This window comes from Arctopsyche grandis, chromosome 4 (assembly GCF_051622035.1).
Source record: "Arctopsyche grandis isolate Sample6627 chromosome 4, ASM5162203v2, whole genome shotgun sequence".
In the NCBI taxonomy this organism is placed as follows: domain Eukaryota; kingdom Metazoa; phylum Arthropoda; class Insecta; order Trichoptera; family Hydropsychidae; genus Arctopsyche; species Arctopsyche grandis.
This window is the reverse complement of record NC_135358.1, coordinates 18,434,840-18,451,833: the sequence shown is the minus strand read 5'-3', so window position 1 is coordinate 18,451,833 and position 16,994 is coordinate 18,434,840. Positions and strand designations below refer to the sequence as shown.

General features: G+C 33.6%; 3 protein-coding genes across 3 annotated transcripts; all 3 read right to left on the bottom strand.

Moving 5' to 3' along the window:
- Positions 1-4,490: 4,490 nt before the first annotated feature.
- Positions 4,491-5,813, bottom strand: LOC143910779 (acyl-CoA Delta-9 desaturase-like). The gene is made up of 6 exons (XM_077429375.1): positions 5,582-5,813; positions 5,367-5,497; positions 5,084-5,289; positions 4,830-5,015; positions 4,560-4,755; positions 4,491-4,517 (listed from the first exon to the last, which is right to left on the bottom strand). Exons 1-6 carry the CDS (start codon positions 5,811-5,813, stop codon positions 4,491-4,493), a joined length of 978 nt encoding a protein of 325 aa, XP_077285501.1.
- Positions 5,814-7,368: 1,555 nt separating this feature from the next.
- LOC143910777 (proclotting enzyme-like) lies at positions 7,369-8,984 on the bottom strand. Its single transcript, XM_077429374.1, has 6 exons — positions 8,952-8,984; positions 8,663-8,753; positions 8,365-8,596; positions 7,965-8,167; positions 7,683-7,897; positions 7,369-7,548 (listed from the first exon to the last, which is right to left on the bottom strand). Exons 1-6 carry the CDS (start codon positions 8,982-8,984, stop codon positions 7,369-7,371), a joined length of 954 nt encoding a protein of 317 aa, XP_077285500.1.
- A 2,791-nt stretch (positions 8,985-11,775) lies between these two features.
- LOC143910663 (anionic trypsin-2-like) lies at positions 11,776-12,954 on the bottom strand. Its single transcript, XM_077429232.1, has 3 exons — positions 12,361-12,954; positions 12,082-12,284; positions 11,776-12,014 (listed from the first exon to the last, which is right to left on the bottom strand). The coding sequence occupies exons 2-3, from the start codon at positions 12,226-12,228 to the stop codon at positions 11,835-11,837; spliced, it is 327 nt and encodes a 108-aa protein (XP_077285358.1). The 5' UTR covers positions 12,229-12,284; positions 12,361-12,954; the 3' UTR covers positions 11,776-11,834.
- Positions 12,955-16,994: the final 4,040 nt, after the last annotated feature.

Here is a 16,994-nt window from a genome sequence, read left to right as displayed (position 1 = left end):
TATGATTGTATTCTTGGTTCGTTCGTCGTCCGTAGAACGGTGACGTCATCGAACACATGATTGGATTTTTTTTTTCGATTCATAGACGCCGAATTGCTCAGGGGGGCGAAGCCCTAAACGGCAATTAATCATGGGGACGCAGAGGGGTGACGCCCTAAACGGCAATTGATCATGGGGGCGAAGCCCTAGACGGCAATTAATCATGGGGGCGCAGAGGGGCACAGCCCTAAACGGCAATTAATCATGGGGGCGAAGCCCTAGACGGCAATTAATCATGGGGGCGCAGAGGGGCACAGCCCTAAATGGCAATTAATCATGGGGGTGAAGCCCTAGACGGAAATTAATCATAGGGGCGAAGCCCTAAACGGTAATTGATCATGGGGGCGAAGCCCTAGACGGCAATTAATCATGGGGGTGCAGAGGGGCGACGCACTTAACAAATGATTAGATTTATTTTTTAATGGGCAAAGGCTCAGGGGGCGCCGAGGGCGAAGCCCTAGAAGGAAAAAAAATAAAAAAAATAAAATTTAATTTTTTTTCTTTTTTAATAAAATGTTTACTATTAGATTATTCATGTTTAAGCGGTTTATATTATAAATACTAAGCGAAGCCGGGTAATACAGCTAGTACATAGATAAAGTAAAAAAATGACCAAGAACAATGAATTTAACGAAAAGGTGATGGGCCTTTTTCAAGGAGAAAAGACATATGTATCAATTTTATAATGAAATAAAAATACATATAATGTTTAATTTTAATAATTTTGATGCTAATAGTAAAACGTAATCCAAATAAACATTTTTTTTATTTTTAATCAACCTCAGTACCCCCAGATACATATCTTATCCACGAGCCGCCACTGCATACATATGTAGATATAAGTAAAAATGGGTAACTGAAAGAAAAACGAGTTCGAATTTTCGCATGATCACAAAACTCTATCTACATATATGCGCAGACCTCTTCGATTGCTTTCTTTATGTACGTACACGGTCTAGATATCTATGCAAGTCTGTTAAATTGCCAGCAACTAGTGCCGTGTCATTAGCATATTGTATATTGGTGATTGTTTCGCCGCCTACCGTAATACCCTCTGCTTCTTGGAGAGTATCGTGAAAGATGGATTCGGTGTAGGTGTTCAAAAGAGTAAGTGATAGGATCAGTGGCGGATTATCGAACAGCAAAATTGGCGCATATCTGTGGCTTCTAAATTTAAGTGGCCTCCAAATCGTTCCAAGAAAAATTATATTTCGGAAATTCCTATGCATATTGCCACAAAATATTGGAGTTTAAGACTACTTTTTTTATATAAGGTACAAAGTTTTGCTATAATGGCTCTCGCCGTCGTCGATTGTTTGGCTTTTCTAGATGTTTGGCTTTTTATGCGCCCTTTTTAATTTTTGATTTTTAACAAATGAGAAAAACAACTATAATTAAAATTTTAGGTTTACTAACATAATAGTATTTATTGAAACATAAAAAAAGATAAAAAACGATTCAAATAGATAAAATAAAACAACGGATAAATGCAAACCATTCAATCTTTTTTTATTCACCTATGTTTATATTCATCAATATGGTTCTGAAAAATGCTTTGTTTTAACAAACTCTATATCAAAAAACTAAAATTTAGTTGTTGAATGATTCGTGTAAATACGAGTTAATAATAGTACGAGTATTTAGCTCGCAATTTTACCAATTTAAAATTCAGCACACTTCCAATTAACCCTTTTAAACGAAAACAAAAAATAGTGTGGCCAGAACACTATCCCAATAAATATGTTTCAATATAAAATAGTATTAACAGTGGGAAAAAATCCCAAGTGAAAATACGTACTTTTGACTTTTGATTTGAACTGGACGACTACTTAGAGAGATTTGAAGGCTGAAAAGTACTACAGATGAAAGATAAAATACCCGACTATAGATTGCAATATTCATTTTGAATAGAAAATTGACATATTTTGAGATATCGCCGGACAACCTTGCAAGTTGATGAAATTCCTTTCTCGGCTTGTTTGCTGCTGCTGCTGCTGGTTGTGAATTATTTACAACGCATTTAGCAGATAATTCACTCAATTCATAAATTTAGCAACGGACTTTTTATTCGTGAATAATATAATTTTTTTACAAACCTCTTTTATGTTTCACTTACCATTTTAAATTACTTCACTTAATATGCAATTTCACAAATCAGACGTAACACTCATAGACATATATGTAGATACATACATATATCAAATTATATGTACATATTATAGATACATTTATTATATTAAAAATACATTTATTATTTCTTACATACACTTATCACATGATATACATACATATATTGTACATACATTAATTACAATATAAATACATTTATTATATTATACATACATACATATGTAGATATATTAAATATGTATGTATATATATACACAGTGGCGACTCATGGATAAGATATCTGGGGGTGCTGCGGTTGATTAAAAATAAAAAAAAATGTTTATTTGGATTACGTTTTACTATTTACATCAAAATTATTAAAATTAAACATTATATGTATTTTTATTCCATTATAAAATTGATTCTTCTGTCTTTTTTCCTTGAAAAAAGGTCAATCACCTTTTAGTTAAATTTTTCATTATTCATAATAATTTTTTTTCAATTGACATCTTGGACAGAAGCATAGACAGAATCTTTCCTGAACCATTGTGTTTCTTATAGTTATTTATGGTTAGTTAGTTTTGGACTATTGTGGCATTACAGGAATAACCTAATGCGCCATAATAGCATTTATATGTCTTTATTCTTTTTATTAACAAAAAACACCGTCAAAAAATACAGCTTGCAGAAATAAATTTTAACAATGTTGATAAATCATTAAAGCTATCCAATTGAAAAAAGGTATATCACCTTTTCGTTAATTTTTCATTGTTCATGATCATTTTTTTACTTTATTTTTTACTTTTTACTTTATTTTTTATTATTTACTTTATTTTTATTGTCAAAAAACACCGTTTTCACTCAGCGGGAGTCACTGAATTTGTAAGTAGAATTTGAATTAGTTTTGTTATTTCCTCAAGAACTTTGCATAAATTGTTTGCAGAAATAAATTTTAACTATGTTAATAAATCATTGAAGCTGTAAAACTCTTTTAATTCATTCTGAAGCTTTTCTATATCTAGAATTGGATATGATTCAACGGTTAGTAGTAGATCTTCCATTGGCATTTTCTTTCTGTACTTTTAAAGCGAAAGCAGAAGGAATGAGAAAAAGCGACAGGTGTCGGGCGCGCGCATACGACGCAACACAAAATACTGTCGGGAGTGGCAGTACGAGACCAAGCTTCTGACTGCGAGCGCCCTCCCCGTGCCTCTCCTTCGCCCACTCGAGCATATTCCATTGAAAACCGTACTGTCCAAAATCATAAACGATGCCTCACTTTCTGATATTAGTACCGCGGTGTATGATCATTATTGAATGTATCGGTGTGCGGACGAGCTTAATAAACGCTTAAATTGTATTGATATTTTCATATAATATACATAAATTTATGTAGGTATATTATGATATTACATTTTTCTCAATTTGCTTGGGGGTGCTGCAGCTCCGCAGTGCGTATGGACGAGCCGCCACTGTATATATGTACATACATATAGTAATGGGAATAAATAATTGAACTTGATTTTTAATATAATTCACTTTTGACAAGTACACGGAACTTAAATTCGGCTACTTTACACTAAAATTAGATACTATTGTAACGTATACTAAACAGAGCCGCCGAGTAATTGCGATCGGATTAGACCGGGTAGCGTCCTGAGAGACCGTGTGACCGGGGTAAGTGGTTTTAAGGATAAGCGACAAGCTAAGTGCATGAAAGCTAAACAATGATTGCACTTCTCATACCGTGGGAATACATATCCGAATACGTGACTATACAGTAGGTAAACAGATTAGACGTCCTGAGAGATCTATCCCTTATAAGGCGGTACGTAGGCGATATCATGTCATTCTGGACGGAGCACTGGCAATGCGTGTATCTCCTTAATCATCAATAAATGCTGTGATACGACTGTTGGCCTTTTACTTGGATCCTCCACCCACCCCGACGCAACACTATTGTTTTATATTGGAATAATTTATATAATGTCAAATACATTAAAATTAATGTTGAATAATTTGTTTTTCGTACAATATATTTAGTTACAAGTGCATATTATTTTTATGAAAATGAATTGGTCAAAAATTAAGTTCAATGAATTAGCTACCTATGTATGTACATATGTATGTATATTAATTTGTAAATATTTTAGCGTGATTTTTCTGTTTCACAAGTCTCATATACTCGATCTCCAGTCCTTTTCGACCGGGATTTTACCTGAAGAAAAAAAATATTAATACTAGTTTTGATTATAATGAATGACTACTTTTTTTGCATGTCACAACTGATCGCTTTCTAGCTCTGATTGAGTATTGAATAGAAAGGCAGAGGAAATTCAAGTTTAGCACACGTATTCAAACATATTGACCTGAAAACATCATTTGAATTACTCTGGGAAAAAGCTAATTACCATATTTGTGGGTGCTTGCTTCAAATCATATGCTAATCCGAAATGTGCCAATGCATCTATTACATGAGTGGACACCTGAAGAGGTGTTCCCAATTCGGCAGCTTTATAATCCCAAGGAAATACATGGTGGTAGTTATGCCAACCCTCGCCAGAGGTTACGAGTGACACAAAGCTAGATTCTACAGCCAATATATTTCTAGAATTGATAATATATAATAATGGTAATATGTTGTATTTAATTTCATTTTAGCAAAAAATATATACCCGTACTTATCAAAGGGTTTATAGCCATAGATGTGTGCAATACTATTGACGGACCAAGTGGTGTGCAAGGCAATAATGTATCTTGTGAAGTAGCAAATTAACAAAGATGTAGACCAGGTTTCGTTTCCAAAGTAAACAGGTATCGCTACAGGTATGTAGATAGCAAGTAGGAAGTAGAGTGGATTGTAATATCTGAAATATAATATTTCATAAGCACTTAATTCCATAATACGAAGCTAATTTCAATTATGTTTAAATACTTCTTTTGAAACATGACTATAGGATCTGCATTTAGATCCTCCATGTTGATGTTGTGGCCCATTTTGATGACAAGCGGATGTTTTCGAGACATCAACCACCCCATGTGGGAGAAGAAGAAACCTCTTCTGACGTTATGCGGATCTGCATCTGTGTCAGCGTATCGATGATGTTGCCTATGATCTCTTACCCATATCCAAATGCAATTCTAGAGTTTTTGGTGTTTGTTCAAATTATTAACAAATGTATGTATATAAGATATTAAAAATGGGGTTGAATGCGTACCTGTCCAGCTACAGTTTGTAATATCATCAATACTATTTGAAGTGATAGTACTGCGCGAAAACTCCGATGTGTCCAAAGACGATGAGCACCAAGTGTTATGCCTAGACCACTAAGCCAAAGTATAGCCATAGCTGAAATATATGGTTTTGAAAACTCATAAGGAAAAATAGAAATAGTGTGATGAAGTGGAAATTAAATTTCGAAATAAAAAATACCCCATAGTACAGTGATGGTTTTTGCTTCGGTGAATCCTTTGTACAATCCATACAAAGCTCCCACATGAAGCACCACAAATCCGAAAACATTGAACCAAACGATTTTTCTATTATAGTCAAAATCAGTTCCGAGATTGCAAGTCGAGTCCGTTTCACAAATTTCTTCAGCTATCACTGTTTCTCCATTATTTGCACTTTCTTGAGGTGAAGAATTTTCAATTAAGCGGTCCATTTTTGTTCGAGAATTTGATTATTTAGGTATATTCGCTCTATTCTAATTTTGATAGACTTCTCAAGCGATTTCTATCATGTTGACAATGTATTATGGTGCATACTTGTTAACAATGTGAATCAGAATTTGGTGTCGGCTATTTAAATAGAAGATTTGTGTAAAAAATCAGTTGTATGCAACAATTCTAATAGGAACATACCATTGTTTTATTCGGGATTGATAACGATTCTGATAAGCCTTGTAACAATTCGAATTTATATGCATTGTATGTACAATAATGTAATTTGACTTAACTTCAAATACGATTCAATGTAAATTTAGCTCATACGGAGAAACGACAATAGCACACCGTCATTTGGAGTGACTTGAATGTGTATTTTCCAAATTTTATAATCGGTAGCGATTTGTATATACATACATATGTATGAACGAGTATGTAAAGTGATTATGATTTGATTTTGGACCGAAAGAAAAATTGATATTATTTTCGATTATTTATTTTTACTTTATCTATGTATGTACCTAGTAACAATAGATGAAGTTTTGTGATCATGCGAAAATTTGAACTCGAGATTTTGACTGATTCGAACCCAGAATTGATCACTGATCACGTTTTCATGATATATGTATAATAGAAAAAAATGTGTGTGTGGATTTTGTGGGATTTGAAATTTTTTTTTTACATGTAATAGAAATAGTAATCTTTATAACCTTATATTTTTTAAATATTTTTATCTGAATCGGAAGTAGTACTTTTACTCTAAAGAATCGAGGTTTTTTATATTTTTCTCAGAAACCTTTCTACAAGTTTAAGCTTAATACCAAGTTATGTATAAAATTTGGTAAGCATCCCTCAACCGGAAGTGGCAGTTAACTCTTGTTCTATTTTTCATCCAATATTTTTTTCGACCCGTTAAACATGTGTGTTCTTCACGAAAAAATTCAAGTATAATTCTTGTATCAGGTGATGAAAATAACAATAATCACAAAATTTAATAAACTGGAAGTGGGATTTTTTCCTCTTAGAACGGTCAAAAATGTTGTCGCCTGGATTCTGTCCACATCCCTGATCGTATTAAGCTGAAAATTTATATTTGTATTTTTTATGTACTAACTTAGAGCTGCTACTGTTTTGGTCAAAATTCGTAAACCGGAAGTAGTATTTTTTTTTTAAACAATATTTCATTATTTTATTTTGACCTTTTAAATTATTTTTATCCTCTTGATATGTAATGTGTATAATAATTATATTGATTTTAAGTAAGAAAAAAAATTTGAACAAAATCCGACAACTGAAAGTAGAACTTTTGTCTTGTGCAAGTTTTCATACATTTGGGTTCAATTTGTATCGCTATCATAGTTATTAGTATTTTATATCTGTCTGTACGGTTCAATATAGAATTTTGTTTTGTAACCTTCTTAAATTCCTCAAATACATAGATAAAGTCATCGGTTGGTCACACCCGAATTTTTTTCTTTGATTTGATTTTGGATCGAAAGAAAAATACATATTATTTTCGATTGTATATTTTTTTTCTTAAATTACATATAATTTTTATATTTTGAAGCAAGTACAATCCGATCTAATGTGCTCTTTGATCCACTGAAGATGATCGCTGATCCTTATGTATAATGTACTATTGAGAGAATTGCATACGTTGGCGTCTGTAATAATTCCTATTAGCTCATAATGACCTGTAAGAGTTTGGAATTGGACTGGTGCACCAACATCAGACTAAAATTTAAACATATGTACAAGGCTGTTAATTATTGAACTTTTACTATGTACATTTATTCCAAGGTTATCGTTGGAAAATCTAAATGTTTACTTAACAAATAATTTTTAGAACAATCAATAAATTTTCATACCGTACAAATTACGCCATTAGAACCAATCAACCCCAAGCAGTTTTTATCTGACGTAAGCAGTGTCGAATTGGTAATAGTTTTCGAGCATTCGGTGTTTGTTAAAACGGGTAATCGCAATCTTCTGGGTACACAAGTATAAACAGGTGCTGTTGAGGGAGCAACGGGAATATCTGACCATGAAGCAACAGTTACATGTTGACCCAGAAAATTAGGTACTGAAACATTAGAAACAATTATAAGTAGCCAACCACAGCTTATATAAAGTATTAAAATACAACCTACACTTCGTTGGTAAGCAGATTGGAATAATGCGTTTATCGAATGCGATGAAATTTGAAAGTTTTAAAAGAGCAAGATCATGAGCTCTTGTTCCAAAATCAAAATTAGGATGTAAGATTATGCTAATAATACTGTAGTTTCCAGAGGAATCGAGCACGCATCGATTGTGGGCACCCAAAGTTACTTTGGTATTAGCAGGAGTTGCACTGTAATATGCATAAATAAATATTTAAATCATATTATTTTATTTAATGGACGTTTTTGTAGGCATATATGTCATATGTATATAATCTTGTTTTTTTAGTAATGGTGAGGAAAATGGCAAAGTCTATACATATACATAGATTTATGTCCAAGGTGAACAAACTAAAATATCAATGCGGAAACAAAACAAATGATTAACCTGATAAGAGGTGATGCTGATGTAAGAATATGACGATCAGATACTAAAGCTCCCATTGCCACTATAACTCCATTATACAAAACCAAAGAAAGCCAAGGTAAAGCGTGAGGATCTAGGGATATTCCTCCTACCATACGGGCTCCTAAGTTTGGACTAAATCCGGATAAAATAGCTAAACCTTGTCCCAGTTGGTTCACTTTTCGGTTTTTGTCTTCTGCAGAGAGTCCACATCCTGAACAGAATATGTAATTATAAATGAAAATTTTCTCAAAAATTATTTATATACTTTAAAACTTACTGCAATGACATGTTCTGAATGCTTGCCCTCCCCCGAGGAACGTGCTCAGCACTCCTTTTATATAGCTCTGGTTTTCATTTTCATCGTTGCTCTGAAATTTTATTGAAACTTTTTAATATTTAATATTTAATTATAAGAATTTAAGATTTAAGATTTTTTCGACGGTGAATACTTTTGCAGATCGAACACAAACGATGAAAATCACCAAAGACAGTAAAAGAAAATGGAAATTCATGGCGATCGACGACAAACTGAAACATTCTGGAAGATTTTCGAATCTTTATATTACGTCGGTGGTTTCAATCGCGATATAACCGGTCATTCCCAGTATATCCTGATTCAGTATTGGTCCCGTTATATTCAAGGATTCCAAAGGCCTGTACAATTTTTATAAAATAATATATTTTTGTCTTGGAGAGGGCACCGACAGCATATCGAAAATCACATAATATCATTAAAGAGTTTTCCATTGACCCTGATTCAGTTGTACAAGTGCTACAATTAAATAAATATAACCACTGTTTCTATATAATTATATATATATTTATTTATTTATTTTAAACAGACCATTGTGGCATAACAGGAATTCCTAAAGCGCCACAATGGTCAAAAAATATAACACAAAAAAGAAAAAAAACAAAATAACAATTAACATAAACATAAATACATCCATACATACATAAAAAATAGCATTTATAATAACAGATAAAGTAAAAATATCAAATAAAATATAGCATAAGGAATGCCTTGCACCTACAGCCAGTTTCAATAAATATGTAAGAAACAACTACAAATACAAAACATCCCTGTAAGGCCCAAATGGAAGAGAGTTAATCAAAATTTCACTCATAAATCACAATCAATCATGAAAACAATGATGAGCGCAGACTACCAGATATATATATATATATATATATATATATATATATATATATATATATATATATATATATATATATATATATATATATATATATATATATATATATATATATATATATATATATATATATATATATATATATATATATATATATATATATATATATATATATATATATATATATTATTAACAACGACGATAAATCCACTTGAATTGTTACTTTGGCTATCTATATTTAGGGCCATAATAAATAATAACTTAGGACGTAACGTGCGAAGTATCAATCAACGAATCAAGCGAAAGTCCATACATAAAAAAAGCGAATCAAGTCCATACATAAGCAAAATGAGATTTTGTTTCCAGATCAAGTGTTGCACGACACTTGACGTCTGTATGTAGAGTCGTCTCACTCATGCGCATACGCATGAGTAACAGTTCACTTGTGCGCATGCGCAAAAGATTTGTAGAGAACTTCAGCATACATGGTAATACAAGCGTGATGGGAAACAAGCACCGTTTGCGCAGACGGCCACGGCCTTTCAACGGGGGTGCTCGTTTATGTAAATTTTGGGTCAGACAAAAGATCGTATATATCATAATCACGTAATCAAAAATAAATGAAAGATAAATAAAACTAAGAAATTCAGAAAACAAACGGTACGAAAATATTTTTGACGTAAATTTTAAGGGATGCGCAGCATCCACAGCATGCATGGACGGCACGCTACTGTTACATACATACTACATATGTATGTATATGCCTGAATTCAATTTTTGAGAAAATCATTATAATTAAAAGAATTTAACTTAGAATATTATTATTTTTCTTAATATAAATAAAGGACGAATAGAATCATCATCGTGTTCATTTCATTTTAACCATTAAATTGATAAAACTAACATTTAATACTGAAATTTTGCTATTTATTTATTTATTTAAAGCTTGGACCTTTGTGGCATTACAGGAATTTCTAATGCGTCACAATGGTAGAAAATAAGAGATTGTTTTAAAAAACATTAACAGCAAAAGTTCAAATAATAACTGAAGTAGCCACAAAACATAAAATTACAAATAAATTAACCCATCTATGTTGACACAAACATGGGATTTGAAAAGGGATCTGGGATCTGAAAGATTATGATAGATGGACCTTGGACAGATGAATGATGTTCGTACATGCTCACCCATACATACATGCAAAAAATAACAAATTTCTTTGTGCATGCATACATCTAAATACGTATGTACATATGTATGTATGGTAAATGATGTCTGAACATTCTTAATTGCAGTTGTATTTTAATACTTAAATTAAATATCATTTGTATGTATATTGAAAACCATGGTAAGATTGATTGTGTTTTGTATACATACATACATATTATATATATTCATACATGCATATTATGTATTATACATATATGGGTGGGCGTATGAGGGCAGTGCTCTGGCGAGTCGGGTCGCGGCCCCAAATTTTGGAACCGGTTCAGTATGTTTTTCACATATAAATTTGGCGCAAAATGTGCTATAGCCAATTTTAATCTGATGGAAATTTTTAATAAAAAAAATATATCAACGTGTAAGCTTAATTTGTGCAGTGTAAACGGTAGTCATCTTTTTCATTATCTTTTCACTTGAGGAACACATTATTTACGAGTCGGTTTTATATAATACCAGTGGCTTAACCCGTCTTCGCTCGGTATTTGTAACATAAACTGCTTAAACATGGCTAATCTAATAGTAAACATTTTATTAAATTTATTTGAATAGTTTTATTTTATTTAAATTTATTTGAATAGTCATTTGTTTTTTTATTAAATTTAACGTCACGGATTCTACGAACCAAAACTTACATACATACAATTATAAAAGCAACTTAAATGTAACCATGTAAGAATTTTTTTATTTTTTATTTCACCGTGGTGGCTTTACGGAATTGCCCCCAAAGCCACACATATGGCCTACTTTGTACATATGTACTATATATAAATTTATAATATAACCATAAATTTGAAATTAAATTCAAATAATGGTGACAAATGAGGCGGTGGGCCTGGATTCCCCAATTCTCGTTAAATGAACTCTTCGTTTCTATACTTAAATATAATTTGTCATTAATTGTGTTGCTGATGTTGCTGGCTACTTTTCTAACGATGAAAATAAAATATCGAAAAACATCGATTTACATTTACACATGTTGGGTATTGAAATGATTAAAACACGTCAAGTAAGCTTTTTTAAAATTTAATAATAAAAACAAAAACTACAAAAATAAATATATTTTATGTTTACAAGCGACAAGTACAATCCGATGTAATTGTATCTCGAATCCAATTGATGTGATCAAAAATTCGAACGAACAAAGTGGCATTAGTTGCGCTTTCGCATACATTAGTGTCAGTCAAAATACCCACTAGTTCATATCGCCCGCCACTAACGGGAGCTTGAATCGGAGACCCAACATCACCCTGAAAAATATAACAATTAATATATAAGTCTAAAAAAAGTATTAAAAAAGATTTTATCTAAACTTACCGAGCATATCACTGTTCTCGATCCATAAACTCCGATACAAGACTTATCTGAAGTGAGCAAATGTGGCGAAGTGACTGCACGTGAGCAATCATCCTCGGGAAGGATCGGTTGACGAACTCGTCTAGGTTCACAACTTGTAGTTTTCATTTTTCCTTCGAGCGATAACCAAGATATGACTGTTGCAATGGTGCCATGATTTAAACCTGAAATCCGAACCTTTTAACTACTGATTCCAACGAAAACTCATCAAAACTCGAATACAGTAAAACGAGTCCTCACGTGCATTAGGCAAGCAGATTGGATGAATGCGCTTATCAAATCGCAATAAATTGCTAAGACGTAATAAGGCAATATCGTGAGCACGTGAAGCTTGAGCATATGCTGGATGTACGACGATTGCTTCTATACTGACGTTGCTTGAAGTAACATCTCCTGCACACTGATCGTGAACTGATACCCTAGCTTTGACGTCGTAAGCCACGGCTCTGAAAATTCATTTAAATTTTATCGTAATATGCATATTCAGGTTGTAGCTTAGTGATTAGATAGGTTCATACGAAGCTAGAGGTGATGCTGCAGTGATTATGTGTCTGTCGGTGATAAGAGCTCCTCCAGCTACTACTTCTCCATCCCGCATAATCAGAACTAACCAAGGGAATGAATGCGTCGGTGGTACATCACCTCCGATTAACTTAGACTGCCCTTCATCTTCTTCATATTGTACGGCTGATTTTTCAATACTCACACTAGGGGGGTCGTCCACTGGTTTGGCCTGATCGGTCTTACTCTCCGTTTTAATTACTTTTTGGCTTATTTTGGAGGTATCTACGTCGACATCAACAGATCTCATTTCTCGATTTGGGAAGCCGCATCCTGATTTAAAATAAAATAAAATATTTCAAATAATGCTTTGTATTTCAATTTTTAATATGTATTAGAGCATGATGAACATACTGCAGAGACAGAGTCGTGAAGCGCTTTCCAAAAATGAGTCGAATACTCCTCGTCCACTTGGAGTTACCTAAAATTAAAATTAAATATAAAATACTATCTTCAATATTATTCTTTCTAAGTTTCCGAATGAGTATTACTTACATTGATTTCAGATGGGAAGCTGAATGCTTGTGCCACGAGAGCGAACAAGATTAAAGTCTTCATACTTTGCAAACGGTTGAAAATCGAGATGATTAGTCTTCCGAGTCCAATTGTAAACTGATCGCCAAATTATTTTTCATCCAATTGATAACATGTGCGAAAGTTGTACTAGAAGACTAGTTTTGTTTTTATATATAGATTAAAAATTAGATCGTCGGCCCGATATGTCAAGTTTCTGTTCCAAAGATGATCTATCGAAAGCTGCTAGACTAGTGTCTATTAATAATGGTTATTGATAAATATAATATTTTAATAGCTGCGTATGGACAGGTATGTATAACGGTATATACTTGCGATATACATATATATATATATATATATATATATATATATATATATATATATATATATATATATATATATATATTTGAGTTCGGTCTTTCGTGTCATGCGGGGAAGACGTGCTTTTGCGTTCTTCCCGCTATTACTCGCTTAAACCCGGCTATTGCACGAAATTTAATCTAAAAACTTAACCATCTAATCACTTATTTTACTAATTGCATCCTAGTATAATTTAAGTGTAAAAATAAACAGCAAATCGGTCGTAAAAAGCGGTTTTATATCAGTTATTTCGAAAAATTTTGTGCTAATTTTTGTGTCAAATCTGAGCAAAAGAATATACGAACGAGATACATCTCCTTACCTGAATACAAAAAAAGGGTCCTTCAGTCGGTCCCACAGAAGCAATAAATCTTCCACATAATTGCTTCCAGCCAAAAATCTTTAACGAACTTTACTTAATAGAATAATAGCAAACAGAAACGGTGTTTCCCAACTGTCTATCAGTTCTTTTTCATATTTAAATTATATTAAAGTAATTCGTGTAATTTTATATTCTTTACTAAAGTTATTATTAAAATATTAAATTGCAAACCGCACTCACATATATAAATCCGTTGTCTCCAAAGAGGCGTCTCACGATAAAGATCTATAAAAAAGTAGTATAACAATTGCTAATCTATTATTATCATAACTAACTACTTTCACTTACAAAGTAACCCTGTTAAATGGCATGTAATAACTCATAAGTGATCCAAGTGATACCTAGGATGACTATCTGTCAAAGCTGACCACAGAGAAGAGTCTATGGCGGTAAGAACTCACTCCTTGAATGGAAATCTCTCTCAAGTACCGCCTTTTTCTCAACACATCTTGGATAAATGCGAGAAAAATAATATCCAAACCTCCAACAAGGTAAGAGTGACGATGGATGATAGCTTAGCTAATAGAAACCTGTATTTAGCCACGTACAATGTAAGAACGTTATCGAGTGAAGGAAGTGTGCTTGCATTAGAGAATGAATTAGAAAATATCAAATGGGATATAGTAGGACTTAGTGAAGTAAGACGAAAACAGCAAAACCAAATAATCCTAAAAAGTGGTAACTGTCTCTACTGGAGAGGGCTACCAAATGGTAGAATAGGAGGAGTAGGGTTTCTTATCAATAAGAGAATAGAAAGAAATATTATAGAAATAAGTGACATATCGGAACGTATATGCTATATAGTATTAAGAATCTCGAGCAGGTACACTTGTCAAATCTTCCAAGTGTACGCCCCCACATCTAGCCACCCAGACGAGGAAATAGAAGACTTCTACGAAAAAATACAGGACGCATACGATAATAGCCGTCACCACTTTAAAATAATCATGGGCGACTTTAACGCAAAAATAGGACAAAAGGCAAATACAGAAAGAGCAGTAGGCAATTTTGGTACCGGCCAAAGAAACGACAGAGGCGATCGCCTCATAGAATTCGCAGAACACAACAGGCTCTTTATCACTAATTCATTTTTCAGGAAAAACACCAACAATAAGTGGACTTGGGAGAGTCCTAAAGGAGACAGAAACGAGATCGATTTCATCCTAACAAATGCCCTGCACTCCGTTAAAGACGTTAGTGTTTTAAGTAAAGTAGATATAGGTAGCGATCACAGATTAGTCCGTGCCAAGATGGCCATTAATATAAATTGCGAACGTAGGAAATTAATAAAAGGATGCAGTAACTCTCCAGATTTCGCTCAACTAAGGTCTAGGAAAAAGGAATTCGAACTCGAACTTGGAAATCGATACGGGAAATTAAACCCAGAAGCAGACATCGAGGAATTGAACACTGTAATTAGTTCGGTTCTAACCTCAACAGGTAAGAAATTAGGTGGATTCAGGAAACAGATTAAATTAAGCAAAATTTCAGCGGAAACAAAAAACCTAATTAAGCATAAAAGGAATTTAGATAGGGATAATAATAAGCAAGAATACAATCTAGTAAATAAGGAAATTTAAAAGAGAATAGTCAGGGATGTCAGGGATTTTAACAGCAAGCTAATAGAAAATACCATTAAAAATAACCGTAGCCTGAAAAAGTGCAAACAGGATCTTTTCTTAGGCAAAAACCAAATGATCGCAATCAGATCAGAGAGCGGAGTAATAATTAGGAATAGAGAAGAAATCATAGACAGAGTTTACACGTTCTATGCAAAACTATACGAGAACGACAACGGCCAATTCCCCGCTCTGGAATCGACACACGGCCAAAGGGTTCCTGCAGTATTGCCTAGCGAAGTAGAGGCCGCGCTAAAAACTGCAAAGAACGGTAAAACCCCAGGGGAAGATAATATTCCCATTGACTTACTAAAATGTGGCGGCCCCCCCCTAATTAATATCTTAGCTAGGCTTTTCAGCAAATGCATCCAGAACCAAGCTATACCAGAAGGATGGAATAACGCAACTATCATTTTAATACACAAAAAAGGCGACAAAAGCGATATCAAGAACTACCGACCCATTAGTCTACTTTCAGCGGTCTACAAGCTCTTCACGAAGGTTATTACAGAAAGGCTGAAAAATATCCTCGACGAGAACCAACCTATAGAGCAGGCAGGGTTTAGGGCAAATTTCAGCACAATGGACCACCTCCAAGTAGTTGGCGAACTAATCGAGCGCGCCAACGAATATCAACGGCCATTGTGCCTAGGTTTCGTCGATTATGAGAAAGCCTTCGATACAGTTAGTCATAATGCAGTACTTAACGCTCTAAAAACACAGGGAGTGCCGGAACCCTATGTGGGACTGTTAGCTGCAATATATAAGAATGCCACAGCTTCGGTTAAAATTTTTTCAGGTACAGATAGATTTAGCATAGGAAAAGGAGTAAGACAAGGAGATACAATCTCGCCCAAGTTATTCAATGCGGTGCTTGAGGGAGTTTTCAGGAAATTGGATTGGGATACAGCCGGAGTAAACATCAATGGTCGCTTTTTGAGTCACCTTCGGTTCGCAGACGATATAGTTTTAGTAGCTCGTGATTCAGCTGACCTACTTATCAGACTAACACAGCTGGACAGGGAAAGTAGAAAAGTAGGATTAAAAATTAACGTAGATAAGACTAAACTAATGTTCAATAGTTATTGCATGCCTGATAGCATCCCCTTAGATGATAAACCAGTAGAAGTAGTAAATAATTATTTATATTTAGGTCAAATAATTGACATGTCTGGTAGTAAAAATGAAGAGATAAAGAGACGTATGAAATTAGGGTGGAGTGCATTTGGACGGATGAATGCTGTTTTTAAATCAAAAATGCCACTCTGCCTGAAGAAAAGGATCTTTGATCAATGCGTTTTGCCAGTGATGACGTATGGATGTGAAACTTGGACACTGAACGCCAAGATGCAAAATAAAATCCAATGCACTCAAAGAAGTATGGAACGCTGTATGCTTGGCATAACGAGGAAAGACAGGAAGCGGAACACGTGGGT